Source organism: Camelus ferus, chromosome 8, assembly GCF_009834535.1.
Source record: "Camelus ferus isolate YT-003-E chromosome 8, BCGSAC_Cfer_1.0, whole genome shotgun sequence".
Lineage (NCBI taxonomy): Eukaryota > Metazoa > Chordata > Mammalia > Artiodactyla > Camelidae > Camelus > Camelus ferus.
In genome coordinates this window covers 10236329-10250043 of record NC_045703.1, presented here as the reverse complement: position 1 = coordinate 10250043, position 13715 = coordinate 10236329, and the positions used below count along the sequence as shown (strand labels likewise).

The following is a 13715-nucleotide window of genomic DNA, read 5'->3' as shown; positions in this document are numbered from 1 at the left end:
ATGCGTTCCCCTTCCCCACTCGCAGGGCGCTCAGTCCCGGCGGTACGGCAGCCCTGCCCGGACTCCACTGCGCCTCCGGGGGGCCAGGCGCGCGCTCGCGGTCGCGGTCAAGGTAAGCTGCGCGGCGCGGCCACCCGGCCTCCCCCCTCCCTCCCGCACGCAGGCCAGCCCTGGGTCACCCGCTCGCTTTTCTCGTCCTCGGCGTGCATCTGCTTGGCGAGAAAACGTGAAAACAGTGCTGCGCGCGGAGCTGGGTCTGGGTGGCTGAACAGCGCACACCTGCAATTCTGCATTCCCATGGAGAGCGTGCGCAACGGCGGGGCCCCCAACGGGTGGCACGATCTGGCCACTTTGCAGGCTACACAGATTGTGGTTTGTGTGGCCGGGTTCACGGAAGGCAGGCTGCGGGCTACATACTTTAGTTCTAGGTGATTTGGCTGGACTGCGTGTTTGTAAGGCGGAACCAGGAGCCCTGCTGATGCCGCTGTGAACAGACACCAATACAGAAGGAAAACAAAAATCTATGAGGTTAAAGGCACAAAACAAATAAACTCAATATACATTCGTGCCGCTCGATTTTTTTTTTTTTTTTGTCTCGGTCTAGAGACGCTCCCCTCCCCTGGTAGCGAGGAGACAGTTAAGGGACATAAACAGGGGGGCGCGGGGCTGCCGTGCCTCCTCCCCGCCGGGTTACCGGCTCCGACCCGCGGCTGCTTCTCCGAGTGCGGCTCCCCGGGGCGCGGGCGCAGGCGGGGGTCCCAGGACTCGGCCTCCTCGGCCCCGGCCCTGCGCCCAGGCGCCCCCACCGTCCCAGCCGCTGCCTCCGCTGCCGGGATCCGCCTCCGAGGGCGCGGGGAGGAGGCGGGCCGCCCGCCGGGGCGCCCGCTGGAGGGTCCCGAAGAAGTTTGTTGGCCCGGAACCCAGCCCGCCGCCACCGCAGGCTCGCTGGCTCATCCCAAAGCCAGAGCTGCTCTACATCGGCGACCGAGGAACGCAGCAAGCAGGCGAGTCAGTGGGCAGACCAGCGGGTGGACCGGCCAGGTTCCAGGAGCCCCTAGAGGCACAGAGACGCGGAGTGGCAGAGGGTGGGGAGGAGCGGGGGTCCAGGACACGTGGCCGGCCAGCTTCAGGGCACAGTGGACTGGGGGTGGAGAAGAGCAGGACTCAGAATCCTGAAAATGCGTGGAGTTTTACTGGAACCATCCAGAAAATGTAGCAGCCAGTGATCTGAGCTCCTGCTTGAGGCTGGGAAATGGGGGTCAAGGAAATAACTGTGCTGCCTCCCCACAACCCATCCCCAATTCCAAGACTACTTGGTTCCATCTTCTGCTGGAGGAGTAGTTGGAGGACAAAACAAGGTGGGAGGACCATCCGGGTGGGCAGTTTGTATCTGCAGATAATGGCGCGGATCAGATAAAACCTCTCCAACAGCCCCCTCCCACCCACGCACAAAGAAAAAAAAAAAAAAAGAAAGAAAGAAAAGAAAGGGCGACAGCAATGGTGCATCTTCTTCTGCCCCAAGCACCAGAGTCATTCTTTCAGGGATTTAAAAAAAACTGCTGAACTGAGTGACACTGTTACCCAAGGCAAGTTTGTGTGCTCCATGCACAATGCGGTAAAAAAAAAAAAAAAAACCCCAAAATGTTGGTGTTTAGAGCAGAGAAAGGTTTTTTTGCAGGGCTGAGGAAGGAGAAGGGGGGTGGGAGTAGGGGTGTCATGCCCAAGAAAACCCAGAACTCCCCAAAGGGGTTTTGGCAAAGCATGTTTAAAAGCCAGATGAGAGATGGGGGGTCGCAGGGTGCGTGACCAGCTTGTTCGGGATTCTCTGGTTAATGTGGAGGTAATGGGGTGGTCAACATTATCAGCCCCTAGGGCCAGATGGTCTGGGGTTCAAGCGGTCACAATCATCAAGTTGTTAATTACTTCCATTTGGCGGTGGTTTTAAGCATCTGAAAAACTCAAGAAATATGCATGAGCCACTGTTACCTGGTTACTTGAGAGACACGCTACAGCAGAGGCCATGGGGGAGGGGGTCTGTCCCTGGAAGGCCCCACAGGGTCCTGCCCCGTCTTTCAGGGGTCTTTCAGCATCTCCTTGCTGGTCCTTGGGGAGAAAACTGTAGGGCCCTTTCTAAGCAAGGATCTTTGATATGTGCCTGCAGAGCAGGAGCTGAAATGTTTAGGTTTTCAGATGGGGCAAAAAGTGACCCCCACGGGTGGAAAGTTCATTCTCTCCCTCGAGGGGATAGAAAATGTAGAAAGTGACAGGCAGGGCCTTTCCTGAGGTGTTGTCCAGCTGAGCTTTCCAGCTGGTCCGAGTCTGAGTGGGCTTTCCTGGGAAAGGAGGGAGGAGGCGGGCAGTAGACCAGGGGACTGAGCCCGAACCTGGTAAGAAAAGGTCAGAGAAAGAGCAAAAAGAGAACAGAAAACCAAATGTGATGATTGTCTCTGTACCTGAATCATCGGCGTCCAAGGAAACCACCTAAAACAGATGGAAGCCCATGGCATTTGCCAGTAATGGAAAATTCCCATTTACTTTCTGGGCCTTCATTTTAATCTCTCCTGCTGCAATTTTAGTTCTTTTATTTACTTCTTCCCCCCCAGCAGGCAGAGATGCCTGGTGGGTACACCGAATGGGTGTTTAAAAGGCAGGAGAAGATGTGGAGATAGAAACCATGGTTGTATGGCCAGTTGGCATCCTAAATACAAATTCAAGCGTGGAATGAAAAATTAGCATTAATACAAACCAGCAGAGCTGGAGAGATGCTAATGTATAACCTGGGGTGGGAGGATGCTGGAAAAAAATAGAATGGAGGACTCTGGAGTTGGATGACTTGAGGCGAGCCATGTGGAGGATGTGTATGCTAAAGAGGCAGAGAAGAAGGAGGCTTAGCAGAATAGAGCAGGAGGGGGCATTCCAGCCAGAAGGAATGGCATGTGTGAAGGCTTAGAGGTGAGGGTGAGCTGTCATGTGCCAGTAAGACTGAGAATCCAACTGGGGTGAAACTGGAGATGCCCCTGCCAAGTCAGTATCAGAGAGGAGACACTGAGGACCAAGGGACTCTTTAGGGTGTGATTTTGTAGGTTATCATTTTGCAGGTGATTTTGCGAGATCATCAGGTAAAGAAGTGGCATATTTGGAAACTGATATAAAGATGGAAAATGCAAGAGTGGAATTTTAAAAATAAAGTGGCATAATAGGCCTGTCTTATCCATGCAGAGGTTGTAAAGCCCAGAGCGTCTCTGGTCCCTCTCTTTGAGAAAAATTAAAGATAATCCTGAGATGGCAAGATTATTAGATCAGAAAGCTAGTAGAGTCTTTCAAACAGAAACAGGAGGAAAAGTGAATGGATTAGGAAAAAAAAAATATATATATATATTTATATCTATTAATTTAAAATTTGAAGTGGCATTGGGTCATTTATCTAGAAATATCTGTGGAAATAGAGCTAGAGAAATAAAATCTGACAAAATAGAGGTCAGTCCTGACGGTTGCAATTGAGAACAGTATCAAAGATGTTGATACTGACAACTATAGTTCAGAGGAGCGAGTCAATAAAACAAAGAAGTCTTTTCACGGTGGAGAGAGTTGGTTAAGCTCAAGGGAACATGAGCTATCGACCCCCTGGGAAGTTGCCACTGGTTTTGCAGAGATAGGAAAACTACTAGGAAAAATGTTTCAGAGTTCATCACTTTTAGAGAAGGATAAACATTAAGAACCAGTGATATATACAAGTCCTTCTGTAGAGCACAGGGAACTATATTATTTTGTAGGAACCTATAAAGAAAAAGAATGTGAAAAGCAATATATGTATGTGTATGTATAATCTTGAAACATTATGCTGTACACCAGAAATTGACACTACATTGTAAAGTGATTATACTTCAATTGAAAAATAAAAAGATAATGCAAAGGATCTTAAAAAAAAAAAAAAAGAACCAGTGAGGATGTTTTCTGTAAAGTTCAATAGTATTTTTTTTTTGGTCTCACTAAATAACTGAAATTATGTTCATTGACCAGTCTTTTATTATATTTCCCTATATTTCTGTGTAACTCTTCAGTTCATTCATATCTTGTGGTAAATATTAATTCCATATCTTGATTTATTACTTGGTTTCAACCTTTCATTTGTTTTTTGGTAAATGTATTGCCTTAGGCTATATGCCTCCTACAAATTGATCAAATGAGTACCAACTAAATGCCAAGTTTAAACAAAATGCAAACATTAAGATACGATGTTCAGTACAGAGGAGACAGAATGCGCACGAGTTACTACTGTGCGGTACAGACTGAGCCGAGCTCTGGGGGATGGTGAGGCAGTGAGTAATGAACCCCACGATGAGGTCTGCAGACTTCATAGAGGACACGGCATTGAACATGTGGAAGGCAGGGTCAATGTCCAGCAGATGGAGAGAGAACTAGAAGAACATCCCAACAGCCTGTGCAGAAGCCTGGCATGGTTGGGGAACTGGGGAATTGGGAGGAGTGTGATGGAGTAGTTTGTTTGGAAGGAGGTTGTGGGACAGGAGCCTGGTCAGATGGGTTGAAGCCCCACATAACACAGCCTCGAGCGCCTCCCTTAGGCGTGGGCATGAGGAGCAGCAGGAGATTTTGATAAAGCAGAACACGAAAGCCATTAGGTCTTTGCTTTGGAAATTGAGTTCTTGGGCGGGAGGGAGATGGAACTACACGGAACAGGCCTGGAGGAGAGGAGGCTGTTGGAGTCTATCGCATTTTTCCAGGTTAGAAATGGTGAGGACATGAACTTGGGCAGCTTTTGTGAGAATGAGGAAGCTGGTATGGTTTTAAAAAACGTTTTAAAGGTAGAGGATAGAGGTTTGACGTGGGGGATGACGAATGATTTCGAGACGATTTTGAAATTTCTGATTTGGGTTCCTAGATGGGATTTGGGATCCTAAAGATGATGCCTGTAAGTGAAATGTAAAAATCAGGAAGTATATATGTATTTACGTGAAATATAATGTGTACGTGCAGTCAAACAGTAATTTAAAAAAGAAGAAGAGAAGGGGAAAAAAAATCAAGAGGTTTCTGTAGACTCTAACAAGGGCAGAAACATCGCCCAAGCTGCAAAAGACTTCTGCAGACTAACCTCAGATACATCACTATGGTTGATGGCAAAACTGTGAAATAAGGCTATGTCTAGTCCTAAGGTCTTGAGGGTTTCTTGTTCTATTGTTGGCTTGGCTTTTTAACTGTATAGGAGTGACTTTCCAGTTGATTTTCTCCAATAGTTCATAGACTCTACTATAGCTTCACTAAAGATAGATTCTAAAGATCGGTAAAAAAACAGGTGTGTCACACCTGTTGTTTTTACTTACGAGATGGGTCGCTTCATAGCAGGATGGCCAGAGTCTCTTGGTGGAGTTAGGGAGGGGCATATTGGAGGGGAGTCAAGAAGGTTTGATTTAAAAATCAAGCCTCTACCCACTCACACAGCGTTTATTTTTTTAAAAATATATTTAATGCATCAATTTAATTTTATTTTTTGACCTTAAAAAATTGATTGAAGTGTAGTCGATTTACAATGTTAGTTCCAGGTGTACAGCAGAGTGATTCAGTTATACATAAACATACATATATATTTTTTCTTTTCAGATTCTTTTCCATTATGTTATTACAGGAAATTGACTATAGTTCCCTGTGCTATACAGTAGGTCATTGTACCCACAGCATTTCTTTATAATGAGTGCTCTGAAAACATACGTTCTCTCAGCCATTTAACAAGTCAAGCCTACTTTTTTAAGTCAAAGTTTTGGGTTGTTCATTTAACAGCCTCCTTAAAGTGAATCGATATTGCCTTCTATCTTCTCCTCTTTTTCTCCTTTCACTTGCCTTTTCCATGTTATTTTTGATTTTGATATGAGATCAAATTCTCTGACTCTTTACCTAATACAAGATTTCAAAGCTGCAAAATGAGCATTATAAACTGTTAGACGGCATGACGGTAAAATTATTCTGCAGGCAGATTTTGTTTGCTTTCCTTTGAGTGAGCCCTGACCATCGTATCTAGCAAGCCCCCATTCCATCCTTCGATCTACGTCTTCTGTTTTCCTTTGCTTCCTAGTGCTGATCTCTCAAAGATAATGGACATGTTTGTTTCTTCTCAATCTTTATTTTTGATTTTGATTTTAATATACCTTCGCATCAAACACCAGCCTACTTTTGCCTAGGTACTCAATTAAATGAAGTTTGTACAGATGACGATGTACTATGAAGTAATGGATTCTGCTAATCATTTGTAATTCAAATGCTACATTTTATATTATTTTTAATCTTATTTTATTATTTTTAAACTTAGGTACTGAGGTTGAACCCAGGACCTCATACATGCTAAGCACACACTCTACCACTGAACTATACCCTCCCCACAAGATGCTACATTTAAAAAAAATCTATGTGAACGCACAAGCTTATTTTTAAATTGTATCAATCATGAGAAAATATGGCGATGCTTATCAAATTAAAAAAAACATGTTGTAAATAAGAAAAAACCCAGAGTGATACCAGCGACTGGCTCACAGCGATATTCCCAACAACTCCGGTGTCCCTAGTGGCACATAGTAGGACCTCATCCAGTCACAGGAATGAAGGATTAAGGTTTTCCAGGGCCCTTGCTATCTGTTCTGTTCAATTGTAAACTTGACCTTGGCTTTTAGGTCTTTGTGAAAGTAGATTTACCAAGATAAACGGAGGAAACGCATATCGATTTCATTACCATTAGTTTTAACCTTTAGGCGTATGGAATGTGGATCTCTTGCTAATGTTCAGGCAGCCACACCTGCCTCTCAACTTCCTATAAGTATTAAATAAAATGCCATCTATCAGAATTCTGCCTCAGAAAGTGAGACCAGTATTCTCCATATCCTTCTTAAAATCTATCATGGGCCATCTTTGTACAAGTTGAGGGAAAAAAGTGATTTGGGGGCCCTGAGAACCCCCCACCCACATATATTATCCCGAGACTCTGCACGAGTCCCTCCATTGGGAAAGTATTGAAGGTCTGTGTTGAAGTCTTACCTGGGAAGAAGAACACATTAACCTGTGATGACATTGACTTGAATTCAATTCTAAAATGGCCTTGATAGTCACCTAGCAGGATCTGAGGACACAGGATAGAAAACAGGCCAGTTCTGATGAAGAAGGAGATTTTTTGATGATGGACAAAGCATAAAATTGAGAAATCGAGAGAGGACACTGGAAGTGGGTCAAGGACAGCAGGTGTCTGGGGACAGTGAATAGCATCTGGGGGAGAGTCCAGAAAGTCCCCAAGGGAAGTTCTGCCCATGATAGTTTTGTTGGCGTTGACCCCGCAGTTTCCTACAGCAGAGTTAAAGATGTGGAAAAGGGGTGTGTGTGTGTGTGTGTGTGTGTGTGTGTATAACATACACAATGTTTTATTTTGAGACCTTGATAGGTTTTTCAAATGTTCCTGGCTGAGTGGAGTACATCTCTAATCAAGATCGGAACCTCTAATAGTAACACATTTTAGAAAGTTACAAAGAGGAAGGATGTCCATTATAATGACTCTTGAAATATAATAAGATTCTGGAATGCCTGAAGAATTACAAAATAAGATTAAATTATTGTCACTACAGATTCAAATATAATTTACTGTATCTCATGATCTAAACATTGGCTGTTTCTTACTTTTTAATTCAAAGAATGTTTATTGCATCCCTGTTTTTCCAGGTACTAAGCCAGACACCCAGGATACAGTGATGGACAAGACTTACAGTCCCTGCCCTCAAGGAGCTTAGATTTGAGTGAGGGCAGTAAACTTATGTGTGCAGACAGAATAGTCTGAGCTAGAGAATAACGGGGCCAGGACACTCACCGGTCAGGGGAGGGCTCGTCCACGAAGTAGCATTAAATTTGAAAGATGCAGGGTGAACAGGATGCAGCATGTTGCTGGATGTGGAAACAACACGCACAAAAGCCCTGAAGGGTGGGGAAGAGTCAGGTGCTTCGAAGACTAGGACATCAGTGAAAAGAACCAAATGAGACTGCCCAGGTGGGCAGGGGCCAGTTTATTAGGGGTTCCTAGGCTATACAAAGACTTCTGGGTTCCATACGAAGTGCAATGGGAAACCAGTAAAGGGTTTGAAACAGTGAAGTGACAAGATCCAACTCTGATTCTGAGGAAAGCTCTCTAGTGCTATAGAGTGGGGTTGGTCAGGAGCCAATGATGGGTGGGGAAGTCAGTTAGGAAACTGTTGAAGAGTCTACACCAGGGCAACCTGACCTAGGATAGTGGCCGAGGAGTGGAGAGCAATAGGTGGGTTTGAGATATGTTCGGGGTGACACTGATGTGACTTGTTGATAGTTTGGATTTAGGAGATGGTGATGCACAAGGCAGAAGAATCAATGTGTTGCTTAGGTATTTAGTTTGAGCACTTTGATGGGTGCTAGTTATTGAGACTGGGAAGAGCATGAGAGTCAAGTTGTGGGTGAAAAACAAGCATTTAATTTGTATTAAGATGTACATGTCTGTGTGACCGCTAACAGGGTGTAGTGAGTAGGCAGCTGAATGCAAAGTCTGAAGTTCAGAGAGGATGTACTTTTTAGATCCATCATCTGACAGATACTACTTAAAGCCAGGAGCACTGGTAGGATTACCTAAGGAGACATTATAATGGGATAGGAGAGGAGGGCCCATAGATACCAATATTAAGAAATCAGGTAGAAAAACGTTCTGACAAGGGGACTTTAGAAGGAAATACCAGAGAGTGTGAGGGCAGGAAGGCCAATGAGAGTGAGGGTGTCAAGAAGGAGGGAGTGATCAGCTGCTGGACATGCCTCCAAGAGTTGAATTCAATGTGGAGAGAAAAAGATTGACTCTTCTTCCAAGTTCTTGCTGAGCTTGGCCAGAGACATTTCAGCAGAGTGGTGGAATTCTTTAGTAACTAGAGTATTTTGTCAACTAACTAAAACATCTAGTCTTCAAGCATTTTGAATACATGAGGTTGAAGTTAAGTTCTGTAATCCTCTAAGTGACTCAAAGAAATAGAGGGGAGACTGCAGGATTGAACTCTCATGCTCACAGCTGTATAGCCCTCTGGTTCTTTGTTGCCAAAACAGAGACCAAAGCTTCAAACAACAGAAACTGTTTGGGATGCTTTGGCATTTCTCCTTTGTTCCAATATCAATATCAATCTCAGGTTGAATAGATAAATACAATCAAAGATTTTTACTAATTGTTATTTATGAATATGTGGAGCAAACAATTATAATAGCAGGGACCTTTCTGCACACTTACTATGTTCAAGGCCCTGTACCATATTCTTTCCAGGTATTAAATAATTTATACCAGCTTTCAGATGAATAAATGAAGGCTCAGTGAAATTATTTAACTTGTTCGTGAATGGCAGAACCCAGACACGAAGTTTTAACCACTAGACTACCCTGAAATTTGTCAACTAATAAAAATCACTTTGCTTAAAAATGCAAACAATCAAGGATCTCTCTGAAAGTTAGATCAATATTTGTGAGTTCACTTATTTGAAATAGAATGAGTTGCTTTAACAGCTACCAACTGACTTGAAAACAAAGTTTGCAAAGTCATATGAGGATTGCAACGATAGCTCGATGAGAGTGTTCAAAAGAAACAAGGCGTAAAACCAGCTGTTTGATATTTAGAACCACATATGGTTTTAATATTGCAATTACTGCTTCTAGCTATTCATCCAGAAATATCTAAATCTTGAATTAATTTTAAAATGCTGATCTTAGAGTATTTGGCACATGCAGAATATCAAAGATGGTGTCTTTAGTTTTTTTCCAAAGAGTTGGAACATTGACAACATCTAGGCATTGGTATGATGCATTATTTTATATTTGACTTGAAAACACTTTGAGTTATGGCAAAAATGATATAATATTATTTGTATATAAACTCTTACAATAGCTATTCTAATAATGTTGTAGTTGCTGAATACATTAAGAGAGCAAATTTTTACTTGCAATTTGTTTCCATGTTAGTTACTTCAATATAAAAATTAATTTAAGTAATGTTTCAGATTTCCATTGCAGGGATGATATTTACTAAGTCGTTCATTGTAACAGCTCCAAAGTAGGCATCTCCATTCAGACAGACAAACAATTATGGGAGGGAACACATTCATGTTAATAATGATGCCAATGACAGGCTCAGATGGGGTAGGCACTGCATATATCCATTTTTTTCCTTAAATAGAAAAAGAATACTTTTCACATGTGCAGTAATCACTCCAGTAGCAGGGACTCTTCAATGCAGTAATAATATAGTTAAGTTTATAGAAAATGTAACAATATTAGTGAAGCCCAAATATATAACACTACTATTCAGAAGAGAAAATAGAATTGTGAAATAATATATTTCAAAAATATAAATCATTGTATATGACACCAAAAGAATAGACACCAAAAGAAAAAAATAGATGAATTGGACTACAAAGAAATAAAAAAATAAAAACTTCTGTGCAGCAAAGGACACAATTAACAGAGTGAAACAGCAACCCACAACGTGGAAGAAAATATTTGTAAATCATTCTGTCTGATAAGGGGTTAATATCGAAATATGTAAAGAACTCCTACAACACAACAAAACCGGAACAAACAACCACATTAAAAAGTGAGCACAGGATTTTAATAGATATTTATCTAAAGAAGATATAGAAATAGCAAATAAAACATGCTTAACATCACTAATTCTTAGGGAAATGATCATCAAGACCACTGTGGGATACTATCTTACATTCATTAAGATGGCCACTATTAAGAAAAAAACCTCAAATTTACCCCTCCCCCCAAAAAAAACCAGAAAAAAAAAGAAAATAATGTTGACGAGGATGGGAGAAATCGGAACCATTGTGCATTGTTGGTGGGAATGTAAAACGGTGCAGCTGCTGTGGAAAACAGTGGTTCCTCAGAAAATTGCAAGTAGAATGATCATATGATCCAGCAATTCCATTTCTGGGTATGTACCCAAAAGAACTGAAATCAGGGATTTGAACAGATTTTTGTACATTCATGTTCACAGAAGCGTAGAAGCGTTATTCACGGTACCCAAAAATGGGAGCGTCCAGTGTCCATCAGTGGAGGAGTGGATAAACAAACTGTGGTCTGGTCATGCAGTGGCATATGATTCAGCCTTAAAAAGGAAGAAAGTACTGACACGTGCTACAACATGGTTGAAACTTAAGGACATTATGTTAAGTGAAATAGAGTCACAAAGGGATGAATACAGCATGATTCCACATACAAGTTACCTAGGGTAGCCAAATTTGTAGAGACAGAAAACGGAATGGTGGTTCCCAGGGGCTGGGAGTGGTGGTGGTGGTGGGGGGTGAGAAATGGGGAGTTATTGTTTAATAGGTCCAGATGCAAGATGAAAAGTTATGGATGGTGGGGATGATTATACGATGTGAAAGTACTTAATGCCACTGAACTGTACGCTTAAAAATGGTTAAGATGGTAAACTTTGTTAATGTATATTTTACCAGGATTTAAAAAAAAAAAGATATATACAAATCATTGTAAGCTGTGTGGCTGTAAAAAATTTGGAAGAGAAATTTAAGTTATAAGAGGCTGCATGGACATTGGTAATTAATTAGGAATTAATCTGAAAATATTTTCAGAGCTCCTTCTTACATAATCAGGTACCTATGGCTATATGATGTCTAATTACATATATAATCGTATATCCAATTATGTCATTATATATAATGTAAAATCTACTGTGTTCTCTTTGGTGATGAGGATTTTCTGGATTTTCTGGAAAGGAACTGTATACAGTAAGTTCAATTCAAATATCCTGCTGTGTTGCAGATCCGTGGCCCCTGGTCCACGTGGTTTGGAGACACAATGACACGTGGCAGCTCTTGGAAACTCTGGCTCTGGGCAGCCCTGCTGCTGCTTCCTGCTTCCGCTTCTGTGACGGTCAGGGACAAGACAGGTATCCAGGCCACCTCCTTGTTCTCTCACCAAATGTTATTTATAAATAACATCTATACATGTTCATGTAAATGTCTTTATATCTAAAAGTGATGAAAGTAAATCTAGTTAAGGTTGAAGAGGTCGTCGATTAAATCTACTAGCACAAAATAGATAATAACTTACTGTTTCTCCCATTTACCTTCACATCACACATTAAGATTTTCTAAAGTTACCTCATTTTTTCATATGTGTTCTGTATTAGTCTAAATAGCCTTTTCTTTCTCTCAGTGATATTTACAAATAGAAAGATGTGTGTGCATCTCTGTGTGTATGTATATATATATATATATTTCTCCCTTTCCCTCTTTACATTGTAAGTTATCCAAGTTATTCAAATTGTAAGTATGAAAACCCATCACCAGTTAGGATTAACCAGGGACAGAGCTAATGTTAATTATGGAAAAGTGAAAAACAGAATAGGAACTGTAGAAGGAAATGTAGTTTAATTATGTCTCAGTTTTGTATGTCTCAGTCTCAGATGAGGTGAACAAATGATCAACAGTCCTAGAGCATTTTTTGACCTAAATAGGTAAAATTTATTTGCAGTTGTTAAAGTATCAACCTCATAAATACTTCCAAAGGGCTGAAGGCAGTTTGAAATAATTACTTCCACCTCTGATTTTTAAAAATGATTACGTGGCTAATTTGGAAAACTTTTCTTGAATAGTGAGTATGTGTAAGTCACTGGTCTAGATGGACTTTGTATTACGAACTGGACAAATTGAAAAGCCATTTGCTAGGCAAAGAAAAAATTCAACTCTTCGGTGCAAAGCATCACATACTACGTATTCTGACCATTGTCACGTGTGATGATGTGTTTTGAGTCCATGAGTCTCACTGGGATTACTCTTTTGAACATTTCTTTAATAATTTTTGCAAAACAGGTATAGACACACCGTAGCAGAGACTTTTGAGTCTGAAGCCTACTCACACAATAAAAAAAATCTTTTATAAAGATTTAACAAATCTTAGCCTCTCAGAGTGTTTTGTAAGTCTTTACAATTTTTTTTATTAATTTGGCACGAGGTACATTTCATAAAATAATCGACATGAAAGTAGGAATATTCTAACACCTATATAAATGACATCCTATGGCTGTCATACTTTTGGGAGGAGGAAAACTCTTTCTTCAGAGAAATCAGGAGTAACTCATGGCAAATAGAAGTACACAAGAAAACAAACTTATGGTTACCAAGGGGAAAAGGGGAGGAGGGATAAATCAGGAGTATGGGATTTGCAGATAATAACTACTATATATAAAATTAACAACAAGGTCCTACTGTATAGCACAAGAAACTGTATTCAACACCTTGTAATAACCTACAATGAAAAAGAAAATGAAAAGAGTATATATGTAACTGAATTATTATGTTATACACCAGAAAATAACACTCAACATCGTAAATCAACCATACGTAAATTAAAAAAAAAAAAAAAAGGACACAGGGCAGAGAGTTTATTCTGATAATGTTGCTTTTCTTCTGAATTTATTTACATCTCTCCCTTTTAAGAGACATCCTAGGTAATGCAATTTGCTACTTAATCAGAGGGGCCAGGGCTTTTTCGGTCAGAAAAGAAAATGAGGCAGTTGCTAGGCACACGCTAGTGTTCCTGAAGATAATGATTTGAAGGATCTACGTAAATGGTTTTCCAGTTCTAGTGGGAGCAAGACTCACCAGGGGTATTGATTCTGGAGTCTCACTCCTGGAGATCTCTCTGAC

General features: G+C 41.4%; 1 protein-coding gene across 1 annotated transcript in view; it reads left to right on the top strand.

Moving 5' to 3' along the window:
- The first annotated feature begins 588 nt into the window (after nt 1-588).
- COL19A1 (collagen type XIX alpha 1 chain) overlaps nt 589-13715 on the top strand; it is a 323156-nt gene continuing 310029 nt past the window's right edge. The window contains 2 exon segments of the mRNA XM_032484458.1: nt 589-1008; nt 11827-11953. Coding sequence (XP_032340349.1) covers nt 11863-11953 — 91 coding nt within the window. The 5' untranslated portion in view covers nt 589-1008; nt 11827-11862.